Source organism: Impatiens glandulifera, chromosome 5, assembly GCF_907164915.1.
Source record: "Impatiens glandulifera chromosome 5, dImpGla2.1, whole genome shotgun sequence".
NCBI classification, from domain to species: domain Eukaryota; kingdom Viridiplantae; phylum Streptophyta; class Magnoliopsida; order Ericales; family Balsaminaceae; genus Impatiens; species Impatiens glandulifera.
In genome coordinates, this window is record NC_061866.1 from 48,878,668 (window position 1) to 48,896,529 (window position 17,862).

The window sequence follows — 17,862 nt, forward strand, 5'->3', positions numbered from 1 at the left end:
CATATTTACAATAATTAAAAGGGATAAAGGACAAATTTAAGACTCTAATAGAGTGATTTGAGTAATTTTATCAAATTTAAAACTCACCTAATATTTTTCATTTAAAGAACTCTCGTTGTCATTTTTTCTTATATTTAAGTTTAACACAGTTACTTTGTATAACAAATCTGTTAAAATATTTAAATGTAATTTTAATTATTTATTTATTTAATATATTAATTTTACACATCACTGTTTTATAATAACTTACTTTCAGTCTTCACTTCAACCCCACCTCGGGTCCTCGACCAATCTTCACTCTCCTTTCCAATTAATCAATCACATCTCGTAAATCATTCTTCTCTCGTCACCGGTAAAGCTAATTAAATTAACACTAGCCACTTAAAGAGTCCAGAATGGTAACCGCATCCTCCTCATTGTGTGCTCGTCATTGGAGGAATCTCGTTGGAGACGGCGACTTCTCATGAAACGAACACTGTTAATTATTTATATACGAAGCAAATCTCCCTCATTGAAAACGATGGAATGAACTCCGGCAGAATATAATCGCTAAAGAATACATGCCTCAATTTTTTCAAATAAATCATATAATCAAACCGATTGGAGTATGATTTCAAACAAATCCTTGTTCGATCAGTATTCGTATGAGACCTTCTAACAGTACTAAAGAGATAACTTTGTCGTGATCAACCGGTAGAAGTTGACATATATGAGAATTCGAACAAATTATTTTTCAGCATGCTTGCGTTACATGATGATGATCAGAATTGGGAGATAATCTCTTCATCGTCTTCATCGTCGCCGTGCAGGGACGGATCCAGAAATTCACATCGGGGTAGGCTTAAATTTTGTGTAATAAATAATATATTAAAAAAAACGTTATATTATAATAATTAAATAAATTAAACACTATCAAATTTAAAAACAATAAATTCATCTATAATAAAATATATATTTATATCTTTAGATAATTCTCGATTAAATATAGAGTGTTAAAGAGTCTGTAAAAAATTATGCTCTATTTTATTACAAAGTTCTATCTTCACATTTTTATTGCTAAAAATGTTTGTTCCGTAATAGTAAAAGTTGTAAGTTTAACTAAATAAATATTTTATTAAACAGTTATAGTGAAAATATAAAATTAATTAAAGAAAATTAGATTATATTAATTTGTAATATTAATTAAACATAATAAAATCACATAGCTGTAAACATGATAAACATGATAAAGTTAACCAATATATAAATTAAGAATATAAATACTAAGAAAGCGAGAATTAGAAAAAATAATAATGAGATTCTATTCTTTCAAATTAAAAAAAATAAATAAAAAAATTTAAATGTAAACAGATGATATAAAACTAGTAGTATATTAAATTTGTGATACAAAATTTAAGTCTAAATAAATAAATAGAAAATGGAAAGATAATTAATGATCAAATAGAATATAGAATTAGGTTATATATATATATATATATATATATATATATATATATATATATATATATATATATATATATATATATATATATATATATATATATATATTGTGAAGAGTGAGAACTGAGAAGGAAAGAAAAAAAAAAAAAAAAAAAATCAATCAAGGGGTAGACTTAAGAGCATCAGCATTGCACAAGACCTCTGCCCTCTTATTTTGTGAAATCAATATTCCACATCAGCAGAAAGGGCACACATTATAGTTGGTCAAAACACTCCAATACTTCCGCCCGCCCTCTTATCTAAATAATAAATTTTATTTATAATATTAATTTATTTAAAAAATATATTTATTAATTAAATATATGAGTAATATTCCTGTATTATATATATTATAGGAGAATTTAAAATTTCACTCTTAAAACATATTAATATAATTAATAGAAAATAGAAAATATTTTTATAATTTAAAATATATTATAATATTAAAAACGAATAAATTTGAGAATATATAACATATATTCCTATATTATAGGAAAATTTGAGAATATATAATTAATATTTTTATATTATAATAAAATATTATAATATTTTTATAATTAAATATATAATTAATATTATTATAATTTAATATATAATTAATATTCTTATCGTAAAACTTTAAAATATATATTTATTTAATGTTATTAGAATGTTACTTTAAAATAGTAAGAAATAATATTATAATTAAATATATAACTAATATTCCTATATTATATAATATATTATATTATATAATGATGAAAAAGTCAGAGGAGGGCATGACCGGCATAGAGCACTGCCCTCTGCTTTTATTTACAATGCAAAAAAATGAAAAAAACCAATGACTTGCCGTTTTTCACGTTGTCGCATGCGGGGCACAGGTCATGCGTTGGAGATGCTCTAAGCCCACCTAAGGCCTAGTGTGGGTACGTCCCTGTCGTCGGAGATTGATCCGAAGAACCTCGCCAATCATGCTTACAAAGGAATGCCGCAGGAACTTGAGAGAAAACTCACTAAGTCTAATAAGAAGAACAAGCGTGATATCTCGCAGGCCCGTAGGAAGATAAAAAAGAGGCGTTTAGAGGAGAGTGTCCTTTGGTGAGTTGTTTACCATTCTGTTGACTAAGTAGAGTTTATGCTTAGTTTTATCCAACAATTAGGTGGGCATCCGTTGAATATTTTAAGTGGAGCGTTGCTGTAGAGATTTTAAGAATACTGACAATAAGAATTAAGAAGGAGATTTAAAAACTTTTGAACCCAATAATGAATCTGATTAATTTGTTTCGATTGGCAATATGCTTATTATTGACTTTCACGAAGAAGGGACGCTAATGGTGAAGAAGCTCTTGATGATGTGATTGTTGTAGTGGAATTTGAAGAGAAAAATATAAGAAAAAAGAAAGCAACCTTAATAAAAAAAATACAATAAATAAGGTGGAGATAGAATCGGAGATGGAGATGAGTTAGAGAGAGAATCGGAGATGACAAATGCAAGGATTTTGAACACGTGTAAAAATCTTATATTAAATAAATAACATTACCTGTTAAACTATTTTAACAGATTTCTCTTAAATTAACGGAGTTAGTATAATTTAACGGAGTTAGTAGAGAGTATTAAATATAACAAAATGACGTAACTATAATTCTTCAAATGACAACAAATTATGAGAGGTTTAAATTTAACAAAATCTTTCAACAAAAGTTTTAAATTTGTCATTTATCCCTAATTAAAATCATAATGAAGAAAATCGAACATTATTCACGGTGATTCTTAAGATTCATAATAATTAACCATTAGCGATACGTAAAACAAGTCGAACAAGTCAATCAAACGGCATCAGAAGAATTCTACCTGGTATTATGAGCCTTTACAAAATTGTCTTTAACCGAGAATTGGAAAACAACACTGAAAAATATTCGGTGAAATGATAACTAACCATTTACCTATATATGATAAAAAAATGATAAACCCATAAGTTATTGAAAGAAAAAAACTTAAAATTCGGTCACTTTATCTCCTCTTCTTTTAAGAAAATGATAGACATAGACTCGAAAAATAATCACCAATACAATCAGAAAATATAAACAGTAATGACACACTAAACCGTTTTCAAATTACAAAAATTCGATATAAAAGACTAAATAAGATACATAAATGAACAAAACCACACCATCCCAAATTTGATTTATTGAAAGAAAAAAAACTTTTATTATAAAAACATTTTACAAATATATTTTTGACTCATCTTCAACGTTAGGCTTTAAAGAGTTAGTATTTAATACTGTACAGAATGATGTAACCATCAAAGAAGCTTCAATGGACACGCTTCTTCTCAGTTCTATTTCTAGAAGACGCAAAAGTTGTGGCCAGTAGTACACAAGTGTAGAACCATCGAGACCCGTGATTGACTCTCTTTTGAGTGTTGTTTCTATATTCCTTTCGCGCGCACAATTTCAGAAACGCTCTTCAGCATCTTCGATTTCCGGTCACCTGAGTCACGACTTCTATCTAATCTCCCCGTAAGTAGTTCCATATCATCTTAATCGCGATTTATTGAAAATCATTTGAATTCGCCGCATCAGAGGCGGGAAACCTTTTATGGGTTGTGTTTTCCTTGCCTATTAGAGTACTCCGATTGTTTGATTTAACTGCTTCATTTTCCTTATCTGATTATACTGAACATGATCCTGTCCAGGAGGAAGATAATCCGACATAAAATCTATCAGTTTTTCAATTAGTTTAGCAATAATTTGAATTCTAACCCTATGATGATGGCGGGATCAGTATATTGATTTCAAACAGGGGACTGTTGGAGGAGTAATGTCTAGCAATTATGTGGAAGACGATGGAGGTGGGCTACTTGGAGACTATTTATCTTCAGAAACTTTGATTCCTTGTGCAGGTGCCATTGTTGGTATATTGGCTTGCAAGATGGTATATGAATGCATCTTATCTCAAAGTTATGTTCCATGTTTTGGACATCGTTATTCATCTTCTTAGCAAGAAATTGTATTGTTTTTCAAGGTTTATGATCTTTCCCAAATGATCAGTGAAGCACAATTCAAGAGCTATTTTGGCCTTTCAAGTATGCAGAAAGTTGAGTGGAATAACAGGTCTCGAGTCTATCTTGATCTTTATGCTGTTTTAAACTAATTTCATTTATGCTCATCTTTTACTTGGTACTTTTCAGGGCAATATCTACATTTCATGCACTTTTCATCACAATATGGTCTGTATACTTTGTGTTTTGGTCGGATCTCTATGATGTTAATGTCCTCACTACTGCTGTGACATTCCGAAGTTCTCCAGCATCCACATTTGGATTAGCGGTTTCTTCTGGGTATTTTCTCACTGATCTTGCAATGATATTATGGTTCTATCCTTCTCTTGGAGGAATGGAGTATGTAAGTTCAATTTTTTCTTTCATAAAAAAAGGAATCACGTTTTCACTAGTGCTAATGGAGAAAAGGGGGTAAATATTTCAGGTGGTTCATCATCTTCTTTCTATGTCAGCTGTTACATATGCTATGCTGACAAGAGAAGGGCAATTGTATACATTTATGGTTCTTATATCTGAGACAACAACTCCATCAATGAATTTGAGATGGTAGCTAGCTTCCTTAATTCCTTTATGGATTTAGTATAAACAATTGTTGTTTTTCTGACACATTTGTGTGGTTTGGAAATGGAAGGTATCTTGATTCTGCTGGATTGAAGAAGTCCAGAGTTTATCTTGTAAATGGATTTGTTATGTTCTTGGCATGGCTGGTGAGTGCAAAATAATTGAACTTGAATATTCGAGATTTCAGTATTAGATATTTACTCACATACTTTCTTTTTGGTAGGTTGCAAGAATAATTTTATTTATATATGTGTTCTACCATATCTATTTGCACTATAACGAGGTAATAAGAACACTTTTAGCTTTTATATAAACAAGTAGAGGAAAAATAAAAATGTATTCTCTTCTTGTGTTTGGTTTGTTGTTACAGATTATGCAAATGCAGAAAGTTGGTATATGTTTGGTATTGGTTGCTCCTTGTGTGATTTATGTCCTAAACTTGATATGGTTTGGAAAGATTTCCAGGGGATTGAAAAAGACTTTAACTACAAAGAAAAGAAGAGATTGAATTTGAGGTATCCTGGTCATATTTGATTATTGTTGTACATGCTCCAAATGTGTAAATAACACGACTTTTCTCCGTCACGTCTTCACTTCAACTTAATGTGTTTTTAGTGAGAATCGACATTTAGACTTTTGATTTCTTGCTAACTCAGTGGGTTGCATTGCAAAGTTATACAAATTGTAAGTTTGTCTATATGATTTGATCATGTTTCTATTTAAAATTGTAAATATTTGTATAATATGTCAATTGTATACTAAAGTCTTCTTTATTTTGTAAGATTTGTCATCACCATAATTAAAAGAAAATGTAAAAGCTTGAGGTCTTTAATTGTATTTATTATGTTACTAGCTGTTTTTCAATGAAATTAAGGATGGATTGTATTTTTTTTTTAATCATTCATCTCCATTTCTATATTTTTCTTTGTTTTGGATTATTCTTTGTAGATATAAAGTAATTTTTTGAAAATATTTATGTATATGAAGATAAATGATTCATTTGCAAATATTTTTTTTTATTTCTTTTGCTTGATGGTTAGTAAATTTAATTTTGACTTATAATTTCTCACACCTATTCCACGTCCATTCAATCTACTTTAACTTGTAATATTTAATTTATATTTATTAAAATATATTTTTACAACTTGTTATGTCAATTTTAACCTTTTCAAATAACAATTTAACTATGTTAGACTAATATAAACTTAGACATATTTAATAACTATGTTTATTTATGTGGATTAAGACATAATAAATTTCTCAATTTAGTATATTTAAATTTCAAATTGTTACAATATTTGAAGATTCATAGTAATTTTTTTTTAACTTCCAACTTAAAAAAATAAATAAATAATATATATATACACTTGTTTATTAAACACCAAGTATAAATCATGTGAATAATAAAATATTTTTATTTAGATAAAATATGAAAAAATAAATATTTTGAATTTATAAAAATATATTTGTGTGAATTCCATTGAAATTTTGATTCCAATTTCAATTTTAATTTATAATCTAAAAGATTTATAAACTTAATAATTTCAGTTTCATTATTAAAAAAATATATATATGAAACATGTATTGTAATTATAAACACTTGTGGTGTTCGGATGAAATTTTTATATTTGAAGAGAGAAAAAATAATGATCGGTGATAGTGATGATTTTAAGAAAGTGATGATTATTTTTATGGATGTTTGATTTTGTGTAAATTATTTTAAAATTAATAAGAGTTTCAGTTTATTTGTAATGTAATTTATTATCTTTTTATTTTTATTTTTTTTGTGTTGAGTGGGTCTTATTATTTAAAAATAAAATAAAAGAAAGTGTTAATTATCACCAAAATTAAAATGAATCAAACTAATTAATTAGTTTATTTTTATATGTTAACTAAGCTAATACCCCGTACTTAGCAATATGAAGGAAAAGCAAATGGTAGATTTAGTTTCAGATATTTTTCTTCATTACAGTTCTTCTCTCTCTCTCACTTCACTCTCTCTAGATTGATTTGGTGATCGTTGTTTTCATAATCGTTCTTTTGTATTTGCAATCGGAACTCTAATTGCAGCTATAAGATCGGACTATGGATTCATCATCAGCAGCATTGTTATATAATCAGCTCAAGGTTATACTTCTTCTACCTACATCTATAGATTGTAATTCTGAATCATTATATTGTTATTCTGAATCCGCATTTCTCTGTCAATGTTGGTTGCACAGACAGCTGATCCATTCTTTTTGCTGGCTGGTCCAAATGTCATTGAATCAGAGGAACACATTCTACGGATGGCTAAACACATCAAATCCATTGCTTCCAAGTCTCTCCCTCTCTCTCTCTCTCTCTCTCTCTCTCTCTCTCTCTCTCTCTCTCTCACTTTCTACATTCATCGTTTACTGTATTTCAATCTACTTACCTTCATTCTTCCAGGTTCGATTTGCCCCTTGTTTTCAAGTCTAGCTTTGATAAAGCCAACAGGACATCATCTAAATCGTTTCGCGGTCCTGGTATAGAGGAAGGATTGAAGGTACTAGTATTAATTTCTCTAGGAGAACGCTGTTCTTATTGTTTCAGTGATTTGGCTGGAATGTACTAATAGTTATTGTCATACTCTCCATTTAATCTAGTGCAATTTTGTTTTATCTGACACTTAATCATTTGCCTTTATGCGAGCTCAATTAAGGACATGATTAGATCTCAGACAGTTCTCATACTAGTTGGGTTTTTGAGATCTTTTGCCACATATTTGGAGCTTGAATTGGTTGCTTAGTGGATGTCTAAGCTACAAAAGGAACAAAATGTTGCAATTGTGGTGATTTATAACTTATAAGTTCTTAATAATTGCAGATCCTTGAGAAAGTTAAAGTAGCATATGACCTCCCTATTGTGACTGATGTGCATGAGACAATCCAGGTAGGCACTTTTCCTTCCAATAACTACTATTACATTCTCCAACTCTCATTGGAATGGTTCACTTATCAAATGAAGATACTTTGACTACTTAGCTTGCTTGGAAATTTGATTATAGTAGATAAAAGAAACAAAATGACAGAGAAGTTTCCATATGATGCAAGAAGCTGATTTTGCAAAAACCAATTCCTTGTTTGGCTACTTTGGTGTTAGGTTGCTGATATCCTATTGATTATACGTTCTTTTGCATACATACCTCTTGCCCTGTATTTCCTTAACTTTCCAGTATCCTTTTTTTCTTTACATGATGGAGTTTTATGTTCTTTTATGAAATATCAATGGTTTTTCTCAGTGCGAAGCTGTTGGAAAGGTAGCAGACATTATTCAGATTCCAGCATTTCTCTGTCGACAGGTTATACTAACTTGCTTTAGGTTCATACATTGGCCAAATATCATTCATCTTGTTCATTACTATTCAAATGCCAGACAGATCTGTTAGTTGCAGCAGCCAAAACTGGGAAAATTATCAATATCAAGAAAGGCCAATTTTGTGCTCCTTCGGTAAGTGAATGTTATTTTCCTTAGTATTGTGGGAAAATTTCTCCTACGTAAATTGTTTGTATATTTAACAAAGGTTGATGCCTTAAATGGCTTCTATCTGGTGAAGTTAAATATGGTAACAATGACGTACATTTGTAGGTGATGGTGAATTCAGCTGAGAAAATTAGATTGGCTGGAAATGATAATGTTATGGTTTGTGAGAGGGGAACAATGTTCGGCTATAGTAAGTCATCTTTAAATTTTCAGTTTTAAAACTGTATTTGAGTGTTACTGGTTGTTCTTTTAAATCTTTATATTTCAGCCAAGGTATTTTGAGTATTTTTGAACTTCTTTTCTTTTCACATTTTCATGCAATTAGTTAGATATTTAACAAGAAGGTATATCTGACATCTTGGCTATATTTTCAGATGATTTGATTGTCGATCCACGCAATTTTGAGTGGATGAGGGAAGCTAATTGTCCTGTTGTGAGTATATATTTTAGATTTACTTTGTAGGATAGCCATTTCACATTTTGTTGGCTTCAGTCTAAGGGTTGATAATCTGGTTGAATTGTTTTGCCGCAGGTAGCTGACATCACCCATTCATTGCAACAGCCTGCTGGGAGAAAGGTATGGACCAATCAAAATTTTCTAGAATGATTGTAATGTCTGGTTCAAAGAAAAACTTTTGTACAGTTATTGTTTCCTAGAACCTACATATGTTAGCCTGCATTTTCTCTATCGAATAGCTGGAAGGTGGTGGTGTTGCTAGTGGAGGCCTTCGCGAGCTAATACCATGCATTGCAAGGACTGCAGTTGCTGTTGGAATTGATGGAATTTTCATGGAGGTAAAGATATTTTATTATATATATTTTTTTATGATAATGTACATACATCATACTGGAGACTCTTAGCGAGTTAAGTGAACTAATAGAGAAGTAAATTTTAGTTTTTATTTATTTATTTATTTGTATGTCACATTTGGATTATCTTCTTTTATATACACCAACTATCAATTATTGGAAGACAATCTTAAAATTGTCTTCATTAAGGTTCCTAAGATCTTTGTTTCTTAGGTGCACGATGATCCTTCAAATGCTCCAGTTGATGGTCCGACACAATGGGTATGCACATATTCTTGCTACTTAATTAATGCTTTAAGCTGATGTTAATGAGCCTATATGGAAAATGGTATTTTGTCACAGTCTTGACACAATCACGTCTCATTGGAAAATCATCAAAATTTAATTTAAGATTGTTTTCTGGATCATGATCCATATTGTAAAATGTGTGTTTTGGCTTCATTTGGTATAAAAAAATATAAATGGATCATAATCCAGATTATTGTGTGATTTTTGGCTATGTTTGTGTATAAGAATTATTTTATGGACAATGATCTAGAATCTTGGCAAACATTACAAATGTACAATTTTCCAGATCTTGATGAAGATCAAAAAAATAAAATGTGATAACAAATGACCCAATATCGTGTTGATGTGATCTTTGAGAATCTATCGAAAACATTGCTATTTTTGTTCAATTTATACATATTTACTGATATAACTACTTTGAATTTGTATGCATGTAAACAGCCCCTGCGCAATTTGGAAGAATTGCTAGAAGAGCTAGTAGCTATTGCTGTAAGTCATTATCTATCTTATCTATTTATATGATTATTCCTACCATTGCAACCTATTGAATGTCATGACTGTGGGGTCATGCAAGCATCCATACTTCATAAAAAAAAAACAATGCAACTTGCCACTAGTAATTGTTTTTGTGTTGGATAGAAGAAAAATAATCTTGAATGACGACCCTACTCTCCAAGATTTGACACCATAATGTATGAACCCACCCACCCACCCTAATGGTTAACCTATTTTGTTTTGGTGTGGTTAATTCGGTCTTGAAGAAGGTCAGCAAGGGGAAACAACGGTTCAATATTGATCTCACTCCATTCCGGGATTAGGGAGCTGAGTGAGTGAGTGAGTGAAATGAATTGAAGAGAATCTAAACATGTCAAAAGCTGAAGCAGCTGTGTTGTTTCTTTCTAGTTTCTCTTCTATCAGCTTCTTTCTTGTTCAAAGGATATGAAAATACTATGAACATGTCTCATTTGAGTTAAATCATAAAATATGAATATGATTTAACTCTTAATTTCTCGATTAAGTCTAACCTACAATGGAAATCGGTGATTCGTTATGATTTCTGCCAATATCATTAATATTAATTGATAATTGAACAAGTTTGAACTTATCTTGTTGGTAAATGTTTTGGTTATTTTATTTCATTCATTTTAAATTATTCACTAAAAATGTATTGTCTTTTTACTCTATAAAATTTTCTTTTTCAACCACAATAAAATTTGTATAAATTAATAACCTTGATAAAATTATTATTTGTTCAATTCCAAGTTCCTAACTTCGGACCATTACAAAATTGGACAACAATGGATAAAATAATAAGATAATGTTTTTTTTTAAATTCCATTATATATATATATATTTATTGGTCGAATTAAACTATAATTAATAAGATGAGTGATAGGAGAGGAAATGGAGGAGACATCAATATCATTGACTGAAAAAATAACAAAGTGTGAAAAAAAAAGAAAATTTGTTATTTTTTTAGTGATTAGATTGGTCACGTATTTTCTTCTCCCAATCATTTCTGTTAATAATTATTAAAAGATTCAAATTCTAAAATTTTCTAGTAAAAAAAAAAATGAGTGATAAGGGAGAAAATTTGAGAGAGAATGAAATAGAAAATGACGTATTACATTAAATGATAAAAGATGGGGAGAGAGAAGAGAAAAATTTTATTTTTTTTCAATGAATCAAATTGTGTCACGTCATTCATGTTACATTCATTTTTCTAAATTTTCTCACCTAATTATTTCTAATTAATTTTGAAAAATGAATATATAATCATTTGTAACTTAAAATCTATAGTGATTAATTTATTATCATATTTAATGTATTATGTTGGTAACATGTATTAACTTTTTAGACCATAAACTACTTATAATCATATTTTTACTTATTATGTCAATGTATGTGCCTTTTTACAACTATTTGCGCTTCAAAAGGCATAGATCCTAAAAATTTCAAGCCTTTTATTTAAAGTTCATAAAATATTTTTAAATTAATAAATTAATTTTAAATTAATGAATTAATAAATTATTATTAATTTATCAATATAATAATATCTCATTAAATTAATCAAATATTTCGATCCTGATATTATAAATGGTATAGAGCTGTTATTTAATTATATATAAAAATAATAATTATAAATCCATGTGTTTATTATTGTTAACTGTTAAGTAATCAATTTTGTCATATTTGACGATATGAATAAATATTTAGAAAATAATCTTAGATAATACAAATATTTGGAATGAGTCTTATTAAGAGTTTGATTTCATTAAAAATGGAATGTCATCAAAGATGATTGTGTTGTAATACTAGTTTCTCTTTCATTTTAATAAAAATAAAATAACAGTAATAATACAAAAGTGATTGATTATTTTTAATATGAAATGAGTATAATATGAAATGAGTATTTTATCATCATAAATTACATTAATACGTAACATCATATTACAATTTAATTAATGTGCTTATTTGCTACCATAACCAATCAATGTTTAGAATGTTTAGATAACTTTATATACAAATTTATTAAAAATTAAATTTTTATTAAAAAAATAAACAATATATATGTTAGATCGGTTACAACAACATAAGAGAGTGGAATGTTGTTATGTTAATCTTGACTTTTAATTCGGTTTTAATCCTGTTAGGAACTTAAAACTTGTTTCTATTCTACACAAATCGTCAAAAGTTCTCTAAGGCCTCGTTTGATCTTGGGTTATTGGGATAAAACCAAGGTTTTATCCCAAAACCCAACTATCACATCCCAAATCAAATCAATCATTTTATAAATTAAAATACCAAAATTACCCTTTAATTAAATATTTTATTTTATATTATTAAAAAATAATATTAATATATATATATATATATTTTTTTTATATTTATTTTATTACATTATAAAATTTATTTTTATATAATTTAAATTAATAAATTATTTCATTTAAAACAATTATATTAAATAAAAATAAATTCAAAATATAAATAAAATTCTAACCAACTATATTATCTAATATACCATTTAAAATTTAAATTTATTTAAAATAAATTTTTATACTAAAAAATAAAGTTAAATATATTTAAATAAAAAATATTAATTAATTTATAAATATATCTCATTTAAATTAAATATTTGTAAAGAAATTTATTATTTTTTTTTTGGGTATAAACTAACTTTAAATTATCTTTCTAAATAAATACTATAATAGATTTGTTTGATTTTTGGTTATTATATTATAAAATTTATTTCATTTAAATTTTTTTATTATTATATTAAATAAAAATAAATACACAATATAAATAAAATTATTATCTTATATAATATTTAAATTATAATTATAAAATTAGTATTCATTTAAATTTTAAATGATGTATTAATAAAAATTAATATTAATATATCTATAATTTTTAATATTTATTTTATTATATTATATTTTAAATTTTATTTAAATATAAATTAAATTAATATATTTTAAAAATGTATTGAGAGAGGAGAGAAGAGAGGTAAGGGTATTTTTGGCAATAAAAATTAAAAAACTGGTTTTTTCCTAATTTCATCAAACAAGGTTATTTGGAATAAAACCCGGATAAAACCCAAATAACCCAAAGATCAAACAAGGCCTAAATGATTCAAGGGCGGAAATGTTTACTAGATTTGAAGCTACGGATGCAAGACTTTAAGATGCGGAAATTAAATAACACGAGAGTTTTATGAATGTTCGGAGATAAAAATCATACGTCACTCTTTCTTATGTTTCTAGAAATATTCCACTACAAGACTTTGGATTATATATAACCTATACAAACCCAGTTAAAAACTCAGGACTTAACATCTTAACATCTGCCTGTTATGAACTCCTAGCACTCACTCTGTTTAACTTACAATAAAAATATATTCTCAGCTTATACAATGTATATTTTTACAGTTAGAAAGAGAGTACGAGAACGAGGAATTTTCAAAGCTTCTAGAACTTGTGCGAATCATTGTGAGAACCAGGGTAGTCATCGTTGTACTCTGAATATCTTTTTTAATGAAGTGTAGCAACGATTGACTTTGAATTTGGACTGTGAAATGACCGGGAAAGATTTGTCGTACCTCAAATCCAGAAATTCGGGGATCCGCCGTTCATAAATCCAGGGATTTGAAGTTGTACTATGATGTTAAGATGTAGGCAACGATCGACTCTGATTCTTAGATAGTGTCGACTTTCTAAAGGTTGAGCACTTGGTGACAGTTATAATTGAACTGACTAAGAAATCTGCTTATAACGAATTGTTGCTGTCCATTGTGTTGATGAGCTATGCAGACAAGTAAAGCACTTCTTTAGACGACTACTGAAGCAAGATTGCTGCCAACGCTTTTTCAGACGACTACTGAAGCAAGACGTACGCTTACACTTCTTCAGACATCACCGTCTGATAAAACAATACGTCTGCTCGCACTTTTTCAGACCACACTGTCTGTTGAAACAATACGTCTGCTCACGGTTCTTCAGACCGAACCGTCTGTTGAAGCAAGACGTCTGCTCGCGCTTCTTCAGACCAAACCATCTGTTGAAATAAGACGTATGTTCGCGATTCTTCAGACCAAACCGTCTATTGAAGCAAGACGTCTACTCGCACTTCTTCAGACCAAACCATCTGTTGAAACAAGACGTCTGTTCGCAATTCTTCAGATAGAACCGTCTGTTGAAGCAAGACGTCTGCTCGCCCTTTTCAGACCGAATCGTCAGTTGAAACAAGACGTCTGCTTGTGCTTCTTGATGGAACCGTCTGTTGAAACAAGACGTCTGCTCGCGCTTCTTGAGACCAGGATGTCTTCTTGCCCTGAGATGTTTATTTGCTATGAGACGTCTACTTGCTCTTCTTGAGCTGTACATGCACATAGACATTTGCACAACTTAGTTTTATTCACTTATTCATTATCAAAACTATGTCGTATTGATTAAACTTAGTTTTATTCACTTAAATTTATTTTAATTTTTTAATGCATTTAATCTTAATTATTTATTTAATTAATTATTTCTTTTTCTTCGTTTAACTTATTCTAACAATATATATTTAATTTAATAATAATATATGAAAATAAAGTTATTTCTGCTATTTATTTTGTAAATATTACAAAGTGTGAGTGTTACGCCATAATTTCCTACTTTCATGCACCTAAATCAACGTGATTTCGAACATAAATGCGGAAGCTCTAGGGTGTCTATCTCACTCAATCATTGAAAAGGTAGATATAAAAGTCGGTCATACGGTCTCGGTCCCTCCTTCCACACACATCTCCAACACCACGTTTCCGCTCTAACTCTTCCATCACCTGTCATAAAATCCGTTGGCTGGATTTCTACACCACACAAGCATAGTGAGCCTAAGAACCCAACAAACATTTATAAGAACACTTTTTAAGACATTGCATCCATGAGGATTTTTAAGGGTATCTCATCAACCAATCATGTATAGTTGCATACTGAGCACATATTCAGGATCCTTAGCCCGGAGAGGCTGATCCTCCAGGGTTGGCATCCCTCCGTCAATTCCTCCAGACATATTTTGAGAGCATCGAACCACCATAGCTCATCCTGGTAGTCATCCTCTCGTATCCGTCAATTCATCCATGATTATCTCTTAGATTCCATAACCCTTAACTCAAAATCATCTTTCTTTAGAAAACCATGGACTTACAATGAAAACATGCTTTGAAATCATATGCATCGTTTATATAAAATACATGAATAAATAGCACTGTGTGGGTTTTAGAATCGTTTAGAAAAGTACTTCCCTGATAATTCCTTATTTGCGGAATCATCGGTCGGACCACTCGGCCCTGGGTGCCAGCATCCACGATCGTAGATCTCCGTCACGACTGCAGATTCCTCGATCAAGAAAAGCGTGATTTTATGACGTGACAGTGAAAGTAAGAATTTATCTAATATGGCTCAATGTAAATATAATAAAATAACATTACTTTATTTATATATATATATATATATCAGTTTTAATAACCAATTTAGTATGTGAATTAATTTTTTATTTATAAAAAAGTGATATATTGAAATATTTTGTGTAATACTTATTTTATCTCTAAAAACATTTACTTGAAAATCTGATTTTTTTTTTTTTTAAATTGTTAATATCATATATTTCATTTTATATACAAAACTCTTAAATTCAATTTAATTATTATTTTTTAATAAATAAATATTTATCACTTTAAAAATTAAATTTTGTTAAAATAATATATAATAGCCACGATTTTATTTTCATATATAACAATTTCATTTAAAAAGCCAAAAATGATAAAAATATATAAACATCAAGATAAAATTATAACATTTGTTAATAAAAAAACTTTTCTAAACAAACCAAACCTAATTGAAATCCTAATAATCTCTCGTCAGATTATAAAACAGTTTTTCTTCATATAAATGTATATATATAAATAATATATTTTATGGATAATGACATTATCTTATCATCATTTATTTACCATTTTACTTTTTTTTTTTATATTATTAAAATATAGAAAAAGCTCCAACCTCCCAATATTTTCATATAAAACGTACCCTTGAGTCATCCTCATTTCTCCACTCCAATTTGCAAAACACAGAAGTGAGAGAGTAGAGAGAGAAAGAGCAACAATGGTGGTGAAGGTTTACGGTCCGGCCTATGCATGTCCAAAGAGAGTGATGGTTTGTCTTGCAGAGAAGGAGATTCCATACGAGACTGTCCCAATCGATCTCGTCAAGTTAGAGAATCGAAACCCTAAATACCTCCAATTACAGGTCTGTAATCTTCTTCTTCCATGATCATCAATCCATTAATTCTCATAAAAAAACAGATTTAAAAAACACCCATTTCGTTTTTACAGCCTTTTGGATCTGTACCAGTCATCCAAGATGGAGATTTCACCTTATTTGGTAAGTTCATTCGATCAAGAAACAATTTTTTTAACTAATTTCAACACCCATTATAATTTCCTTTTCAAAAAACAGAATCAAGAGCAATAATAAGATACTACTCTGAGAAATACAAATCACAAGGAACAGATCTATTGGGAAAGACCATAGAAGAAAGGGGGATTGTTGAACAATGGCTAGAAGTGGAAGCCCACAATTTCAATCCACCAATTTATAATATGACTCTTCATATCATGTTCAGCTCTGCTCTAGGGTTTCCTGCTGATGAGAAATTGATTGAAGAGAGTGAAATGAAACTTGGGAAGGTTCTTGATGTGTATGAAGAGAGGTTAGGGAAGACGAAGTATTTGGGTGGGGATTTCTTTAGCCTTGCGGATTTGAGTCATCTTCCTTTTACAGAGTATTTGGTGGGTCCTATGGGGAAAGGGTATATGATTAAGGATAGGAAGAATGTAAGTGCATGGTGGGATGATATTAGTAATAGACCTTCTTGGAAGAAGGTTCTGGAATCTTCATCAGCTTGATTAGGTTCTTGCTGCTGCCATGGCTGATGGTTCATGATATCTGTGTTTTCAGTATTTTCTTAATAAAAATAAACTTATGATGAAGATGTTTTGAGATTAAATAAGACTGTTACAGATTCATGTAATAATAACTATTCTATAATATATATACATATTATAATATGTTTTTAAAGGATATAAATATCAATAATTTTTTTTTTGGCTCAATTGCTTATTTGGTTAGTTTTTCATGGAATGTGTTTTTTATTGAATGTGGCTGTGCACATCTTATTTTTTTTAATTATAATACATTTATAAATAAAAATTAATAATTCATTATTTTTGTTTATAAGGCATTTACACTGCATTTCCAAATTTTAAACCCCTAAATATTGAAAAAAAATGTTTAAATTCAAATTGATAAACTTTGTGAAGTTTTATGAAAAATATATATAAAATTTGGTTTTTTTCAAAAATTTTCATATATTAAAAAAATGTCAAATATTTTCGAAAAATTATAATGCCTTAGATATCAGAAAAAAATACTCAGTTTTAAAAAAATATCTTTAATATTATTTCATTGACTTGACAAACTAATTAAAAAAATAAAAAATAATATGATAGAACAAGAAGACAGACCCATTTTTTTCATACGATAAAAGTCTCAAATTAAACAATAATAACAATTGGATAAAAAAAATTGTTATTAAAGAATTTTTGAAAATTATAAATATGATTTTGTGAAACAATAAA

At 28.9% G+C, this 17,862-nt stretch overlaps 3 protein-coding genes across 4 annotated transcripts; all 3 read left to right on the plus strand.

Moving 5' to 3' along the window:
* Positions 1-3,732: 3,732 nt before the first annotated feature.
* LOC124940166 (TLC domain-containing protein 4-B-like) lies at positions 3,733-5,866 on the plus strand. Of its 2 annotated transcripts, none has more exons than XM_047480651.1 (8): positions 3,733-3,978; positions 4,262-4,393; positions 4,484-4,572; positions 4,650-4,863; positions 4,945-5,066; positions 5,152-5,227; positions 5,305-5,364; positions 5,452-5,866. In XM_047480651.1, the coding sequence occupies exons 2-8, from the start codon at positions 4,280-4,282 to the stop codon at positions 5,587-5,589; spliced, it is 813 nt and encodes a 270-aa protein (XP_047336607.1). In that variant the 5' UTR covers positions 3,733-3,978; positions 4,262-4,279; the 3' UTR covers positions 5,590-5,866. The 2 variants fall into 2 exon arrangements, with proteins under 2 accessions (XP_047336607.1, XP_047336606.1); XM_047480650.1 differs by having other exon boundaries at positions 3,734-3,978; positions 4,244-4,393.
* A 1,422-nt stretch (positions 5,867-7,288) lies between these two features.
* LOC124939582 (2-dehydro-3-deoxyphosphooctonate aldolase-like) lies at positions 7,289-10,557 on the plus strand. Its single transcript, XM_047480042.1, has 12 exons — positions 7,289-7,401; positions 7,512-7,608; positions 7,929-7,994; positions 8,344-8,403; positions 8,478-8,552; positions 8,691-8,775; positions 8,960-9,018; positions 9,118-9,162; positions 9,282-9,380; positions 9,609-9,656; positions 10,125-10,172; positions 10,445-10,557. The coding sequence occupies exons 1-12, from the start codon at positions 7,289-7,291 to the stop codon at positions 10,499-10,501; spliced, it is 852 nt and encodes a 283-aa protein (XP_047335998.1). The 3' UTR covers positions 10,502-10,557.
* Positions 10,558-16,283: 5,726 nt separating this feature from the next.
* LOC124940319 (glutathione S-transferase F9-like) lies at positions 16,284-17,313 on the plus strand. Its single transcript, XM_047480827.1, has 3 exons — positions 16,284-16,471; positions 16,558-16,606; positions 16,682-17,313. The coding sequence occupies exons 1-3, from the start codon at positions 16,328-16,330 to the stop codon at positions 17,128-17,130; spliced, it is 642 nt and encodes a 213-aa protein (XP_047336783.1). The 5' UTR covers positions 16,284-16,327; the 3' UTR covers positions 17,131-17,313.
* The last annotated feature ends 549 nt before the right edge of the window (positions 17,314-17,862 follow it).

Excerpts from the sequence above, each read along its gene's own strand:
- LOC124940166 (XM_047480651.1), top strand. The coding sequence starts at position 4,280 with ATGTCTAGCAATTATGTGGAAGACGATGGAGGTGGGCTACTTGGAGAC. Across the intron at positions 5,067-5,151 it reads CCATCAATGAATTTGAGATG|GTATCTTGATTCTGCTGGAT; the intron begins GTAGCTAGCTTC and ends TGGAAATGGAAG. Across the intron at positions 5,365-5,451 it reads TCTATTTGCACTATAACGAG|ATTATGCAAATGCAGAAAGT; the intron begins GTAATAAGAACA and ends TTGTTGTTACAG.
- LOC124940319 (XM_047480827.1), top strand. The coding sequence starts at position 16,328 with ATGGTGGTGAAGGTTTACGGTCCGGCCTATGCATGTCCAAAGAGAGTG. Across the intron at positions 16,472-16,557 it reads CTAAATACCTCCAATTACAG|CCTTTTGGATCTGTACCAGT; the intron begins GTCTGTAATCTT and ends TCGTTTTTACAG. Across the intron at positions 16,607-16,681 it reads TGGAGATTTCACCTTATTTG|AATCAAGAGCAATAATAAGA; the intron begins GTAAGTTCATTC and ends TTCAAAAAACAG.
- LOC124939582 (XM_047480042.1), top strand. The coding sequence starts at position 7,289 with ATGTTGGTTGCACAGACAGCTGATCCATTCTTTTTGCTGGCTGGTCCA. Across the intron at positions 7,402-7,511 it reads ATCAAATCCATTGCTTCCAA|GTTCGATTTGCCCCTTGTTT; the intron begins GTCTCTCCCTCT and ends TCATTCTTCCAG. Across the intron at positions 7,609-7,928 it reads GTATAGAGGAAGGATTGAAG|ATCCTTGAGAAAGTTAAAGT; the intron begins GTACTAGTATTA and ends TAATAATTGCAG.